The sequence below is a fragment of the Miniopterus natalensis genome, chromosome 9 (assembly GCF_054644295.1).
Source record: "Miniopterus natalensis isolate mMinNat1 chromosome 9, mMinNat1.hap1, whole genome shotgun sequence".
NCBI classification, from domain to species: domain Eukaryota; kingdom Metazoa; phylum Chordata; class Mammalia; order Chiroptera; family Miniopteridae; genus Miniopterus; species Miniopterus natalensis.
In genome coordinates, this window is record NC_142089.1 from 8,346,220 (window position 1) to 8,360,661 (window position 14,442).

Consider the following 14,442-nt stretch of genomic DNA (forward strand, 5'->3'; position numbering starts at 1 on the left):
CTGCTCAGGGCTACCGCAAGGAGAGGTGGGCGGGGACAGACCCTGGGTCTGGGTTCCACCCTCTGTGTCCTGCCCTAGCTGGAGGCTCCTGCCTCTCTCTGACCTCTCCCGGCCTCCCCCCCTTGCCTTTCCTCCCTACCCCTGAGTTCTCTGCTCCCCACGCCCTCGTGTCCCCTCCCAGGTGCTGGGCTTCAATGCCCGACAGAGGAAGGCCTTTCTGAACGCCATTATGCGCTGGGGCATGCCCCCCCAGGATGCCTTCAACTCCCACTGGCTCGTGCGGGACCTTCGAGGAAAAAGCGAGAAGGAGTTTAGGTAAAGGGGCTGAGGGGGGCCCAGGCTGTAGCTGTCCACCCCGCAGTGGTCATGCTCCAGCTGGGCAAGCCAGCACATCGGGCAGCGTTTCTGCTCCCACCAGGCTCAGGGCGCCTGGAGAATTCACTGCCATCTGGTCTTTGGATGGCTGGGGTCCAGGCCTGGGCAGGGCTGATTTGCAGAAAATGCTGACCAGCCACCTCTCCAGAGCAGCTGTGTTAACAGCAGCGAGAAGGATCTGGGTTATCCAGGGTGAGGGCTGTCCTAAGAGGTTCCCCTGCCAGGGGAGGCCCCTCTGCCCTTCCCCTGGGGGCCGGAGCCAGGAGGCCTGGATGGGAGGCAGGTGATGGATGATTCCAGCCAGCAGGTCTCCCCGGGGTCCTGCCAGCCTTCGCAGAGGGTCCTTGCCGGCCCCCCACTCCCTGAGCCCCAGTCCCCCCCACCCCAGAGCCTATGTGTCCCTCTTCATGCGGCACCTGTGTGAGCCGGGGGCTGACGGCGCGGAGACCTTCGCGGACGGCGTGCCCCGGGAGGGCCTCTCGAGGCAGCACGTGCTCACGCGCATCGGCGTCATGTCGCTAGTTAGGAAGAAGGTGGGTGAGTTGGCCTTTAGTGGCCGTTCCTGGTGGCTGCCCATGGCCCTGGCATGCTTCTGGGGGGACAGTGGACAGAAAGCATATGCCTGGCTCAGGGTCACGCACCTGCCCAGGGTCTGAGCCAGGCCAGAGGGACTGGCCCAGAATGCCTCTCTGGGAGGTGGTTTGGGGGTGCTGGAAGCCAGGATGACAGGTCACAGGGCAGAGGACACAGGGAGTCGGGTTGGGGTGGGGCTTGGCATGGGAGTTTGCAGTCAGGAGTGCATCTTGCTTGGCCAACCTTAGGCAGAGGTGGCATCTACTCTAAGCCTGGGACACACCCCAGTCTCACTGGCAGCTCCGAGGCCCTTACATCTAAACTGTGACCAACTTCCTTCCTCCTACCCTCCCACCGGCCCCAGGTTCAGGAGTTTGAGCACGTCAATGGGAAGTACAGCACCCCGGACTTGATCCCTGAGGGGTCCGAGGGCAAGAAGCCAGGCGAGGTCATCTCCTCAGATCCCAACACGCCAGTGCCCGCCAGCCCTGCTCACCTCCTGCCCACCCCTCTGGGCCTGCCAGGTTTGAGCTTGGACAAGCGGGGGAGGCCTCTGGGTCATGGGAGGTGGCAAGGCCCCAGGAGACCCGGAGTCTTCTGCACACCCCACAAAAGAATGGCCTCCTTTCCCTCCAAAGCTTCTGCCTGTAGAATTGTTGGTCTCCTGAGGGTTTCTCTTTTTAATGACAGCTTTGAGGTGTAATTCACATATCACAACATTCATTCTTTAAAAGTGTACTATTTGGTAATTTCTAGTATATTCTCAAGGATGTGCGCCATCACCTCTATCTAATTCCAGAACGTTTTATCACCCTCAAAACAAACATATCCATTAGCATTTCTCCCCAATATCCACAGCGCCTGGCAACCACTAATTTACTTTCTGTGCCTGTGGATTTGGCTGTTCTAGACATTTCTTGTAAATGAAATCATACAGTATGTGGCCTTTATGCTTCACTTTCTTTACTCAGCATAATGTTTTCAAGGTCCATCCTTCTTGTGGCATGTGTCGTACTGAATTCCTTTTTAAAAAAAAAAATTTTTATTGATTTCAGAGAGAGGAGGGGAGAGGGAGAGAGAGAGATAGGAACACCAATGATGAGTCATTGATCAGCTGCCTCCTGCTCACCCCCTGCTGGGCATCGAGCCGGCAACCCGGGCATGTGCCCTGACCAGGAATCGAACCACCATCTCCTGGATCCTAGGTTAATGCTCAACCACTGAGCCACACCAGCCGAGCAGGACTGAATTCCTTTTTATGGCTGAATAACGTCCCATTGTGTGGCTAGACCACATTCTGTTTATTCATTCATCTGTGAACGTTTGTGTTCCAGATTGTATGTGGATGTTTGTCTCCATTTCTCTTGAGTGCATAGCTAAGACTGGAATCTCTGGGTCCTAGGGCATAACGCTTTGAGGAACTGCCACGCTGTTTCCAGCGACCCCACCATTCTGCTGTCTTGCCAGCAGTGTTTGAGGGCTCCAGTTTCTCCACATCCATGCCAGAATTTGTTATCTGATGTTTTGCTTAAGGCCATCCTAGTGGGTGGGAGTGGTTCTCACTGTAGTTTGGATTTGCATTTCCCTGAAGGAGAAAACAGCATCTTATGTGCTTATGGGCCATTTGTGCAGCTTCTTTGGAGAAAGATCTTCTCAGATCCTTTGCCCACCTTTAAATGGGTCATTTCTTTCCAAGTGTTTTTTTGGTGATCTGTGTATTTATTTGGGCAAAACATCTTCTCTCCCTTGGACCTCTCAGGCCTGGGGCAGACCTCAGGTATCTCCCCAGGTGACAGGTGAGGCCTTAAGAAGTTTGGCACCTCTGAGGACATCCTGCTTCAGGGCACAGTGTGCCCCTTGGAGGTGGACACTCCTGGGTTTGCTTCCCGACCCTGTGTGACCTTAGGCAAATCACTTACCCTGTGAGCCCATTTTCTCATCTACGATATGGGATGGGACAGTACCCACTTCCCAGGTCTACTTAGAGCGTATGAGTCACTGTCACTCAACAGTGTCTTGGGAACTGACTTGGCATGGAGGAGGCACATCGCCAGTGGGCCAGCTAGAAAGTCGGACCCACCTCAGATGCTGGTTCTCAGGCCAGGCCTCCACCCACTTTACTCCCCTGCTTCCAAGTGAGAGGCCCCCTTGGAGTGCAGCCCTGCCTGTCAGCCCCTGGCTTTGGCCTTACTGGGCCCAAGGTCCTCTAAGGATCCCTGCATCACAGGCATGGCTTGGGCCCTCTGGGTCACCTGGGTGTCCTGTCCTCCTGGAGGTACCTGGTCCAGGCGGAGCCTCCTAACAGCCAGATCCTGCCTCTTTTCTCTGGCATCCCTGCTCCCTGCCCAAACCCACCTGTCTCACCTCTTTCCCTTGATCTTTCAGACAAAATGGAAGCCCCTCTGGGCTACATGGATGAGAAGGAGCTGGTGGTGCAGAAGCCAAAGAAGCCTCCAGAAATCCAGGTATGGACGATGTTGGTGTCTGGGCCCCTGGTAGATGTGAGGTGGGTGTTGGGTCTGAGGGCCTTCTCAGGCCTTGCCCAGAACTTCTCCTGGCTCCAAGTTTGGGCCTCTGGGTTTGGAGGAGCAGGTTGGGAGCCAGGACAGTGCGTTCCAAGCCCAGTACCTGTTCCTTGCCCTCTACTGCTGTTGAGGCCCTAGCCTGTCCTCCCTAGGCCCTGCCAACTACCCTGGACAGAGTGGAGGGTGAGGACAAGCATGAGAACTCAGATGGCAAGGAGAGGGCCCGAGAGGAACGACTGGAGGAGGTGGAGAAGGCCCAGGCCTCCCCGGAGCAGCTGCCGAAAGGTGCGGGCCTCCCTCAGTCACCCACCCCAGCGCAGTCTCTGGCCTCATCAGCTCCAGGTTAGAGAAGGGCGGCTGTGCTGTGCTTCATTCCATCTGTCCCTGGCCATGAGGGGGACTGTGCTTGCTCCATCCTAGTGCATTAGACCCCAGGGGAGAGGCAGGACTCGGGTCTCTCCTCAGGGTTTCACTTTTCAGAGTTTGGGGGTTCACGGGTTTTCTTTTCATTAGTGATTTCTAACTCAGTTTGCATTGTGGTCTAAAAACATGAGTCTCTGTTTTATTGTTTCTGTATGATATTGTTGAAACCTGCTTTCTGGCTTAATATGGTCAGATTTTGTAAATGTTCGCATGTGCTTGAAAAATCATCTCTTCTACAATTAGTGGGTGTGAGGTTCTAGTTCAACAATGCTTGTTATGCTGTTTGAATTTTCTATATCTTTACTCATTTTTGGTTTGCTTTGATCAGTCAAGTCTGAGAGACTTGTGTTAAAATCTCTATGACTGTAGGTTAGTCCTTCTCCTTGCAAGGCCAGACTTGGCTTCATATTGTTTGAGATTAGGTGGTTAGGTGCACATTGGTTCTAGTTTTTTATATTTTTCTGATGAACTGTGCCTCTAATTCTTATGTAATGACCTTCTTATCCCTCCTGATACTTTTTGCTTTAAGGTTTATTTAGACTGATTTAGATTAATCTTTTGTTTGGTATATAATCAGTGTACAGGTTTCTACCCCTTTAGTTAAAAAATATGTAAATAACAGCTTTACTGTGATATAATTCACATACCATACAGTTCACCCATTTAAAATATACCATTCTTTTTAGTATATTCACAGAGTTTTGCAGCCATCAGCACAATCAAAATTTTTTTTTAAAAAAGTATCTTTATTGATTTCAGCAAGAGGAAGGGAGAGGGAGAGAGAGAGATTGAAACATCAATGATGAGAGAGTCATGATCAGCTGCCTCCTGCATGTCTTGGACTGGGGATCGTGCTCACAACCCGGGCATGTGCCCTGACCGGGAACCAAACTGTGATCTCCTGGATCCTAGGTCGATGCTCAACTGCTGAGCCATGCCTGGCTGGGCAGCACAATCAATTTTAGAACATTTTCATCACTCCAAAAAGAAACCTCACACTTATTAGCTGTTACTCTCCATTTCTTCCTCCCCCAGCCTCTGGCAACCACTAATCTAGTTTCTGTCTCTATGGATTTGCCTATTCTGGACATTTCATGTAAATGGAATCATAAAATATATGCCCTTTTGTATCTGGCTCCTTTCACTTAGCATAATGTTATCAGGGTTCATCCATGTTGTAGCATGTATCAGTACTTCATTTCTTTTTATGGCAGAATCACATTCTGTTACGTGGATATACCACATTTTGTTTATCCATTCGTCAGTTGATGGACATTTGGGTTGTTTCTAATTTTTAGCTTTTGTGAATAATACTACTGTGAACATTTGCATATATATCTTTGTGTGGACATAGGTTTCAGTTCTTGTGGATATATACCTAGGAGTGGAATTGTTGGAGTGTGTGGCAATTCTGTTTAACGTTTTGAAGAACTGTCAGATTGTTTTTGATAGCAGCTGTACTGTTTTACGTTCCCACCAACAATGTGTGAGGGTGCAACCTTCACATCCTTGCCAATATTTGTTATTATCTGCCCTTTTGATTATAGCCATCCTAGTGGGTGAGAAGTGGTATCTCAAGTGGTTTTGATTTGTACTTCCTGTATGCATGAAGATGTTGAGTATCTTTTCATATGCTTATTGGCCTTTGTATATCTTTGTTGGAAAAATGTATTTTCAGATCCTTTGCCCATTTTAAAGTTGGACTATCTGTCTTTTTATTATTGAGTTGTAAGAGTTCTTTATAGATACATGTACCTTATCAGAGATATAATTTACAAGTATTTTCTTCCATTCCTGTACTTTTAACCTATCTATGTAATAATGTTTTAGGTATATCTCTTATAAACAGTATATAGCAGGATTTGTTATTTTAAATCTAATAATAGAATCTCTACCTTTTAGCTGGCAAGTTTAATTTATTTACATTTATTGTAATAGCTAGATATTTGGATTTCTACTGTTATTTTGTGTTTTATATTACCATTGCATTTTCTTCTTTTTCCTCCTCTGACATCTCTTTGATTGATCAGTTTTTCTTTTTTATTTACCTCCCTGCCCCTCAATTCCTTTGGAAAGCCTATAGGCAATTCTGTTTTGTACTTCTAAATTTTTTATATGTACCCCTCCTGAATACTATGAGGACTGTAGATAGCTTTAGCTCTAACCCACTCTCTTTCTATCTTCCATGTACTATTGCCAAGTGTTTTAATTTCAACTTGTTTTAATTCCCAAAATTTGTTATTATGCTTATTTCTAAATCTTTAATCCTTGCTTAGGTCTTCCCACATTCTTAGCAGTTTTGTGTTTGCTTATTTGTTCACTGTCGCTTCATTCGATGTCCTTCCTCCTAAAGTATACACTTTAATGGTGCTTTCTGCAAGTTTCTGTGAATGGCAGATTTTGTTATTCTGTGTTTTTTTCTCCTTTACTCTTGAATAATAGCAAAATTGAAGGTGGGATAGGGGTTTTCTCTCACCACTTTGAAAATATTATTCCTTTTGTATTCTGGCTTCCATTGTGCATCTGAGAAAGACTGTTCTTAGGGTAATTGTTGCTTTCATAGGAAATCTGCCTTTTGTATCTTTTCTAACGTCAAAAGACCACTTTTAAGATATTGTTTGTCTTTGGTGATGTGCACTTTCACTACAATGAAATTTTTATTTACCTTGCTTTCGATAACTGTGATTCTTAAAGCTGAATATTATATTTTTCATTGATTATAGGTAAATTCCAGTCATTCTCTCTTTGTCCCCATTATGTTTATTTTTTCCTGGCATTCCTATTGCTCATTGATTCATTCACTCATTCAACAAGTGTACAGAGGTGCCAAAAGTAGGTTGTGAGTATGTGAAATACAGAGTTAATAAAGCTGTTGTAATAAGCATAACCTGCGTGTTTTTTTTCATACGAGCAACTGTAAACCTACTTTTGCCCACCCCTGTATATTGAAGGCTTGCTGTGTGTTGGGTGCTATCCTAGGTAGTGAGGTCACAAAATTAACCAAAAGAGCAAAGCCTTCACATGGAATTTGTGTTATAGTGGAGGGACAGGCAATCAGCAATATACAGAAAATGTCTTTTTTTTAAGAACAGACTCCAAATACAATAAAGAAAGGAAAGCAGGTACAAAGTTAGCAAAAGACAGGCTGATGTGTCTTATGTGTCTTTTCCTTTTTTGTTTGTTTCCTATCTCTCCCTATCTCTCTGCAAGACTTTTTGAGTCATCCTGAAATCTAGCTTCAGTTTCTACTTTTTAAACACAATGCTGTGAAACAAATTATTACAAATTTAGGGGTGTAAAAGAACACCCATTTATTAGTTCATAGTTTTGTGGGTCAGAAGTCTGGCATGGTGTGGCTGGGTTCTCTGCTAAGTGTCTTGCAAGACTGAAATCAAGTTCTCGTCTGGAAGCTCAGGGAAAAGCCACTTCCAAGCCCATTCTTGTTGTTGGCTGATTTCAGCTCCTCGAGGTTGGAGGACTGAGGCCTTGTTCTTCTGTCTGGGTGGTGAGACAGCCTGAGGTCTCCAGGCCTCCTCCTGGTATCCAGCTTATGCTTCTTAGCTTGTGGTTTCCTTTCATTTATGATACCTGATAGTTTCATTTTCTTCTTTGGAGTGGACGTGTGTGCTTCTTTAGCGTGTTAGAGTTTGCCTGACGTTTCCAGGTGTTTGTAAGAAGGGTTTTGTGTTATTGAAGGTCTGCCATGTTGTCAAAGCTTTGCGTGCTGTGGTTATAGTTGCAGTAGGGAGGATTTTGAGACTGTGTCTTGAGGAGTTCAGGGAGGGGGTGGGTGCTGCTGGGATGGGGGTGAGAGGGAAGAGGTTTGCTGATGATGGGGGGGGGCGTGCCCCCTGCTCTGCCTCCCTAGAGGAGTTCTCCTTGATGGCACCTGTAGACTCTTGAGTAAAATGATGGAGAGTGTTCTGTGCATGGCTAAAGCAGAGTTGGAAAGCCACCAAGCCAGAGTCCCCTCTTCCCTTCCTGGATCCCTCCCCACCCCATGAACACCCTTTGTCTTGCAGAAGAAATGCTTCCTGAGAAGGAGAAAATTCTGGACAAGCTGGAGCTAAGCTTGATTCACAGCAGAGGGGATAACAGTGATTACAGGCCAGGTTTGGGGCTCTTGTGTGTGCTCTGTCCTGTGTCCCGTGGTTTTTTGAGGGCACCGTCTCGACCCTATTGGGACTTCTGCTGTCTCCTGGGCACTGCCCCCCGGGTTTTAGGCCCTGACTGGAGCTGGTGGGTGGGAAACTGGACTCACCAGCTCTGCAGGGGACGAATCCCCCCTGCTCTTTCCTGATCCCTCCTGTGGCCCCAGCCACCACCAGGAGGAAGGAACACTGGCCATAGAGGTTGGCCTGGAGCATTTGGGGCTCAAGTGGAAGCCTTGTGTACCTTTAGGTACTGGAATGTTCTAGAACAGTTGTCCTCTGATCAGACCTCTAAGTCGGTGCTGCTCTTCTTGAACATAAGCTGCACTTCTCCCAGTGCCCTCCCCCTGTTCCTAGGCGGCCCTGACTTGGTGGGGAAGGGGCATCTGGGCCGGGAGCCAGCCCTGCCTGCTTAGACAGAGCGATGGGGCTGCTGGTTTGTGGTTTAAAATCCCTCTGCAGTGAGCCCCTGGAGGACATGAGCTATGTTTCCCACTTGCTCTTCGGTCCCCAGCACTTGGCGGAAAGAGGCCTTTGGGTGGTGCCTTTTGGGTGGATGAATGAATGGGGGTCTGTCCTCCTGTAGATGACACCAAAGTTGATGAGAAGGAGCCCATTGAAACACAGCAAAATGGTGACAAAGAGGAAGATGAAGTGGGGAGGAAGGAAGACAGGAACGGGAAGTGCAGATTCATGTTCAACATTGCAGATGGCGGTTTCACAGGTATTGGGGTGTGACGGTGGGCAGAGGGCTGGGGTGGCTGGTGACACGGCCTTCCTGGCTGTGTGGGTCCCAGGAACCTGGGAAGATGGCCATTTTACACTAAAGTGTGAGTGGTTGACAAGAGTCCATTGTATATAACATCTTCGAGTAACACTGAGCCTCTAGGGGTGGGAAATGGTAGAGCGAGGAGAGGCTTTCCCAGGCCCACCTCTGTGAGGGACAGAGGGAACATCATGCTATTCCCCTTGACTGGCTTCCTAGAGCTGCACACACTGTGGCAGAATGAAGAACGAGCCGCCGTGTCCTCGGGGAAAATCTACGACATCTGGCACCGGCGCCACGACTACTGGCTGCTGGCAGGCATCGTGACGTATCCTTTCCAAGCCGGGCTGGGCCCGACTCTGGCCTGTTCCTCTGTGGAGCTCAGGGAGGGACGCAAGGCATGTGGGGTGGGGAACCAGGAGCCTGTGTTCCTGACCAAGTCCAAGGCCCCTTTCCTGGTGATGATGATGATGATGGTGACCATAGCAACAGCTCCTCCCTTTACCCTCAGAGCAACTTTCCTCAAGGGGGAGCTACATGATCCCCCACTATACAGAGGAGGAAACGTGAAGGAAACTCAGTATCACCCCTTCTTGACTTGAGTACATCGGCAAAGACCCTATTTCCAAGCGAGGCCAGTCACAGGTACTGAGGTTAGAACTTGAACGCGTCTCACCCTTCCCCCTTCTCGGGTTGTCGGGGATGCAGGAGTTAGCCCTGCAAAGCTCAGTGCCGTGTCTGTGCCCCCGCGGGTACCCGTCAGTGTCTGCTGATTGTCACATCATCGTCATCAACATGCTCATCCTGCAGCCAAGATTAACGACTTGCCTGAGCCCACACAGTCAGGACTCTGAATCCGCGCTGGCCGCCCCCCCACCCCCCCGCTCCGTGGCTTGGCTTGTCCTTAACGGTGCCCACCCAGGCACGGCTACGCCCGCTGGCAGGACATCCAGAATGACCCGAGATACATGATCCTCAACGAACCCTTCAAGTCCGAGATCCACAAGGGCAACTACCTGGAGATGAAGAACAAGTTCCTGGCCCGCAGGTTCAAGGTCAGAGGCTATGGGGGAGGGGGCTGCAGGAGGGGCAGGTTAAGGAGTTAGGGAGCGGCAACCCCTTCCCCATATATCTGGGTGTGCACCAGGCTGTCCACAGAAGGGAGTCATTTAGTCAGTTAGCTAAGAGGGTGCTGGGTCCTTGCCTTGGGCCAGGCCCCTTGGGTGAGTGTCCCTGACCTGGGTGATGGGTGCAGAGAACCCGTCTTGGTGAGGGCTCCAAGGGGTGATGAGGATCAGATGAGGATGGCCTGTTGGGTGGCAGTGTGTCCTTCGTCCCTCCTTTCTGCCCAGAACCTTGGTCTGGGGTGGCGCTGGTGGAGAAGGGGCCAGGCCAACGCTCAGGCGCCCCCCGCCCCCTACTTCCCACCCTCCAGCTGCTGGAGCAGGCACTGGTCATCGAGGAGCAGCTCCGGAGGGCCGCGTACCTCAACATGACCCAGGACCCCAACCACCCAGCCATGGCCCTAAACGCCCGCCTGGCCGAGGTGGAGTGCCTTGCTGAGAGCCACCAGCACCTGTCCAAGGAGTCCCTCGCCGGGAATAAGCCTGCCAATGCTGTCCTGCACAAGGGTGAGTGAGCCAGCTCCCTGAAGGCTGTGTCCCCCCCCTCCTGCCCAGTGGATCGTTGGTCATGATGAGGGCGCTGATGGGGGCCTGGGGCTGGGGACAGAACGTCAGCCCCGAGAGCGGAGCGTCCTGGCCAGGATGGGACAGTCCATCGTCTAGTCCCTCAAGCCCTGATGATATACTTTAAATACATTATCTCTGTAATCCTCGTAATATCCTTAAGTGGTGAGGTTTATTACCCCATTTTAAAGATGGGGACATTGACACTCAGGGAGGTGAAGTCATTGCCCAAGAGTTCCTGGATTTGGACCTTTGACTGTCGTCTTCCAACTTCTCAGGAAACTCCAGGCTGCTCAGTGGGAGGGACTCCCTGGCCTCACTGGCCCCTGCTCTGTCAGGGAGATATTTCCTGTGGCCGCTCTGCCTATGGGCCTCCGCCCTGTCCCCAGCGTGGGTGGGGGCTGCAGGCCTTCCTGGGAGCCAGGAGGCTGGCTGAGGCCCGGGAGGGAAGCCCAGTGTTGGTTGGCTCAGAGTTTCTGGACCTCCTCTCTACAACCCCAGGGCCTCTGGGAGATGCTTTTTGGGGAACCCCTTTCTCCCTGGTGACATGTCTCTGCTTTGCGGGCCTGGGAGGGCCGGGCAAGGAGCACCCCTGGTGTCCACAGCCCCTGGAGTGCAGTGACATGCCCTTGTAAATAAGTACCAGCCTGGGTGTCTGCATCTAGCTCCTTCTCTCCACCCTCCTGCAGTCTTGAACCAGCTGGAGGAGCTGCTGAGTGACATGAAGGCAGATGTGACACGCCTACCCTCCATGCTGTCTCGCATCCCCCCAGTGGCCGCCCGCCTCCAGATGTCAGAGCGCAGCATCCTGAGTCGCCTGACCAACCGAGCAGGCGACCCCACCATTCAGCAGGTCAGTGCCCTGAGCCTAGTGCATGTCCTAAGTGCCCCACGTGGGGCTTGGGTTCGTGGTGATGGACTATGATCTTTAAACCTGAGTCCTTGCCTCCAGGGCGCTTTCGGCTCCTCCCAGATGTACAACAACAACTTTGGGCCCAACTTTCGGGGCCCTGGACCGGGAGGGATTGTCAACTACAACCAGATGCCCCTGGGGCCCTATGTGACCGGTAGGTGCCCGTCTGCTTCCGGGCAGCATGCACAGGGGCACCCATGGGGCCCCACCTGCCCACCACCGCCCCAGACAAGCCGAGGTTTTCTCTCTTTCTAACAGATATCTAACCGTCCCCGAGACTTCCCTCTCTTGCAATGCTCATTCCCAGCTGAGGTAAGGCTACTCCTGGATGCTCCAGTGTCCCCCCTCCCCTCCCCAGCCTCACAGGTCAGGCCTGGCCGGAATCAGCCCTGGTCCATGTGCTTGATTCACGCCTCTGAGCCATAGGGTCCTCACTGCCTTCTGGGGCTCCAAGGGCCTTGCCCATGTGCCTAGAGACCCCTGCCCCAGCCCCTTCTGTCCTGGGGACCATCTCAGCCAGTGTGTCTGTACAGGCTTCCAGACACTTCCCTGGGAGGCTGGGAAGGCAGGACACAAAGGGGCGTGCTCCTGTGTGTACATGTGTGTCCATGGCAGTGATCAGGGACCATCGTCCCCAGTCCGAACCCTGCCTCCACTCTCCTGTCTCCACTGCCCTGCTGAGTAGTGGGCACCCCAGGCCATCACTTCCTGTCTCACCCCCATTCCTTGCCCAGGACTAGGAGGGTGGCTCAGGGTTGGGGTGGGGCCAGGAGAGGGGAGCTTATTCCAGTTCACCTTGGCCCCCACCAAGGCCTGTCTGTCCTGTAAAAACTTTGCTTCCAGGTGGAGGTACAGGGGGGAGGGGGTTTCCAGGCTGGCTGCCCCAGTGGGCTGCGATTCCTAAGGCTCTCTCTGGCACTCTGGGAGGCCTTGGCCAGGGAGCTCCCTCTGATTGCACTTGCCCGTGACAGGCAATGGGTGGGATGGCAACAGGGTGTGGAGTGGTCCCCCCAGTGGAGACGTGACCACCCACCTGTGTGACCCGAGATCTGCCTCTTGCAGCCACGCCTGCTGGGCCACCTGCCCGATCCCCACAGGAGAGAAAAGCTACTGCCTTTATAGGAGCCGTTGCCACCGTGGGACAGAAAGGGAACGCGAGTAATGCCATCACGTGGAGGACAGGGCCCAGCCCAGCTGGGCCAGAGCCCAGAAGTGCCACCTCATCATAACCCAAGTGTTCCAGTGTTACACCCACACCACACGGGATATGCCCCTGGGCCACCTTTGTCAGAACGACTTCTTAGAGGAGATTTCATTTATTTGTACATCTTTTGCACTTTCCTATTGAAGACTTGAACAAGTTTGTCTTGATAAAAGTTGAGTGGCGTAGGGAGGAGTCTAACCAGCACACGTCTCTTGTCTATCAACGGGCTCCAGACCGGACGGAAGCTGCAGGAAGCCCTGCCACTGCCCTGGACGCGGCCCAGCAGCATCTGCCCCGGAGCTCTCATTGTGCCCCACCCACCTGTCACGTCTGCACTGCCTGAATGCCCTCTGCTCTGCCCCCTGCCCACGTGGGGCTCCCCAGTGCCAGGCGGGTCAGGATTGGGGGGCAGCTGCCTGGCCTGATGCTAGAGACCTGGCTGATGCCCCGGGTTAGGACAGGGCTTTTATTCTACCCACTTCCTGCCAGGGCTGGAGACCACCAGGTATGTGCGGTGTCCTTGGGGGAGGGGGCTGTCAGTAGGTGTTTGTCCCTGGACTCTGTTAGCATCTGTGGAGGGCCTTGGCCGCTACCTCGCAGGGCAGGCCCAGTGTGTGGTACTGGGTGCGGGGGGAGGTCTATGCAGCTGTGGAGCCTTCATCTCTGCCATCTGCCAGGTGTGGTTATGGGTAGGTGGTTGTTAGCATTTTAGCAGAGGTCACAGCAGCACTGAAGGTGGCCCAGGAGCCCTTGGCCCTGCCTTGTGCCCTGGGAGGCCGTCACACCACCTCTAGGTACACACTCCCCGTGCAGTCTCCTGGTCTGCAGAAAAGGAGAAACCAGGCCACCCCTCGGAGCATGGACTTGTCCCTGTTTTTGTCCATGGAGAGGCCTCGGTCCAGGCACTTGTCACCCAGGGCAGAACCCTAGATGCCCTAGACGTGTTCTCAGACAGCCTGGGAGAGCTCAGCTTGCAGGAGGCGAACTGGACCTGATGGCCTCTCCAGCTCTCCTGCCAGAGCATCCCAGGCTTCTGGCCTTGTGTCCTGCCAGGAACCCAAGTCCTGGCCCTCCTCCACCTGGCTGATGGTACCCTGTAATGGTCCCAGGTAGTAGCTGAGGGTGGGCCAAGCCCAGGCCTCTCTATATCTGATGCTCAGCCTGGAAGGGATTTCCTGGGGCGATACCCTGGGTAAGAATCCTGTTTGGGCGACAGGCAGTCTGCACTTGGGGGTGGGGTGCCCTGAGGGGCTTGGGTTTAGCTCCCTGGGCCAGGTCTGGGGCCAGGATTTGGTGGCTTACCTTGGGGACAATTGGGTGATTAGCTGGCCCACACAGAGCCCCAGACTCCTTATCTATAAATGGCTCTCTCTGAACCCTGGAGGGCTGGACCCCCAAGGCTCCTTCCATCTTGGCAGCCCCATACTTCATCCTAATCAAACCTCCAAGGCAGACCCAGCCCTGGCATCACAGGTGGGCAGAGTGGGGAGGGTCCTGGAAGTGGCCTGCAGGTTTCCAGGACACACATGCAGCAGCGGCTGACCCGCCTCCCGGGAATGGTGAGGTCATTCCCGTTTACTGTGGTTCACCTGCATGTGTGTCCCCCCGTCAGTGCCTCCCTGCAAAGGCTCCTGGCTCGGGCCACATACGAGGTGACTGCCATGACTCCCCCTCCACCCAGGGCCCTGAGATGTTCCCCTTCCTGTGGTCGGCCTAGTTAGGAACAGTGCCAACCTTCCCTGGCCACGTGGACAGTCCCGAGTGTCAGGCTGGAAGGCACATGGCGGCGGGAGAGGGGTCTGCATCCATCACTCCAGCCCAAGG

At 52.5% G+C, this 14,442-nt stretch overlaps 1 protein-coding gene across 1 annotated transcript in view; it reads left to right on the top strand.

Moving 5' to 3' along the window:
- Positions 1-12,576, top strand: part of CHD5 (chromodomain helicase DNA binding protein 5) — a 51,477-nt gene extending 38,901 nt beyond the window's left edge. The window contains exons 29-41 of the mRNA XM_087820796.1: positions 182-315; positions 764-908; positions 1,313-1,472; positions 3,334-3,413; positions 3,626-3,758; positions 7,919-8,008; positions 8,634-8,771; positions 9,033-9,141; positions 9,736-9,868; positions 10,249-10,444; positions 11,191-11,372; positions 11,692-11,726; positions 12,477-12,576. Of these exons, the coding sequence (XP_087676922.1) occupies positions 182-315; positions 764-908; positions 1,313-1,472; positions 3,334-3,413; positions 3,626-3,758; positions 7,919-8,008; positions 8,634-8,771; positions 9,033-9,141; positions 9,736-9,868; positions 10,249-10,444; positions 11,191-11,372; positions 11,692-11,726; positions 12,477-12,576 (1,635 nt within the window). The remainder of the gene's footprint in view (positions 1-181; positions 316-763; positions 909-1,312; positions 1,473-3,333; positions 3,414-3,625; positions 3,759-7,918; positions 8,009-8,633; positions 8,772-9,032; positions 9,142-9,735; positions 9,869-10,248; positions 10,445-11,190; positions 11,373-11,691; positions 11,727-12,476) is intronic.
- The last annotated feature ends 1,866 nt before the right edge of the window (positions 12,577-14,442 follow it).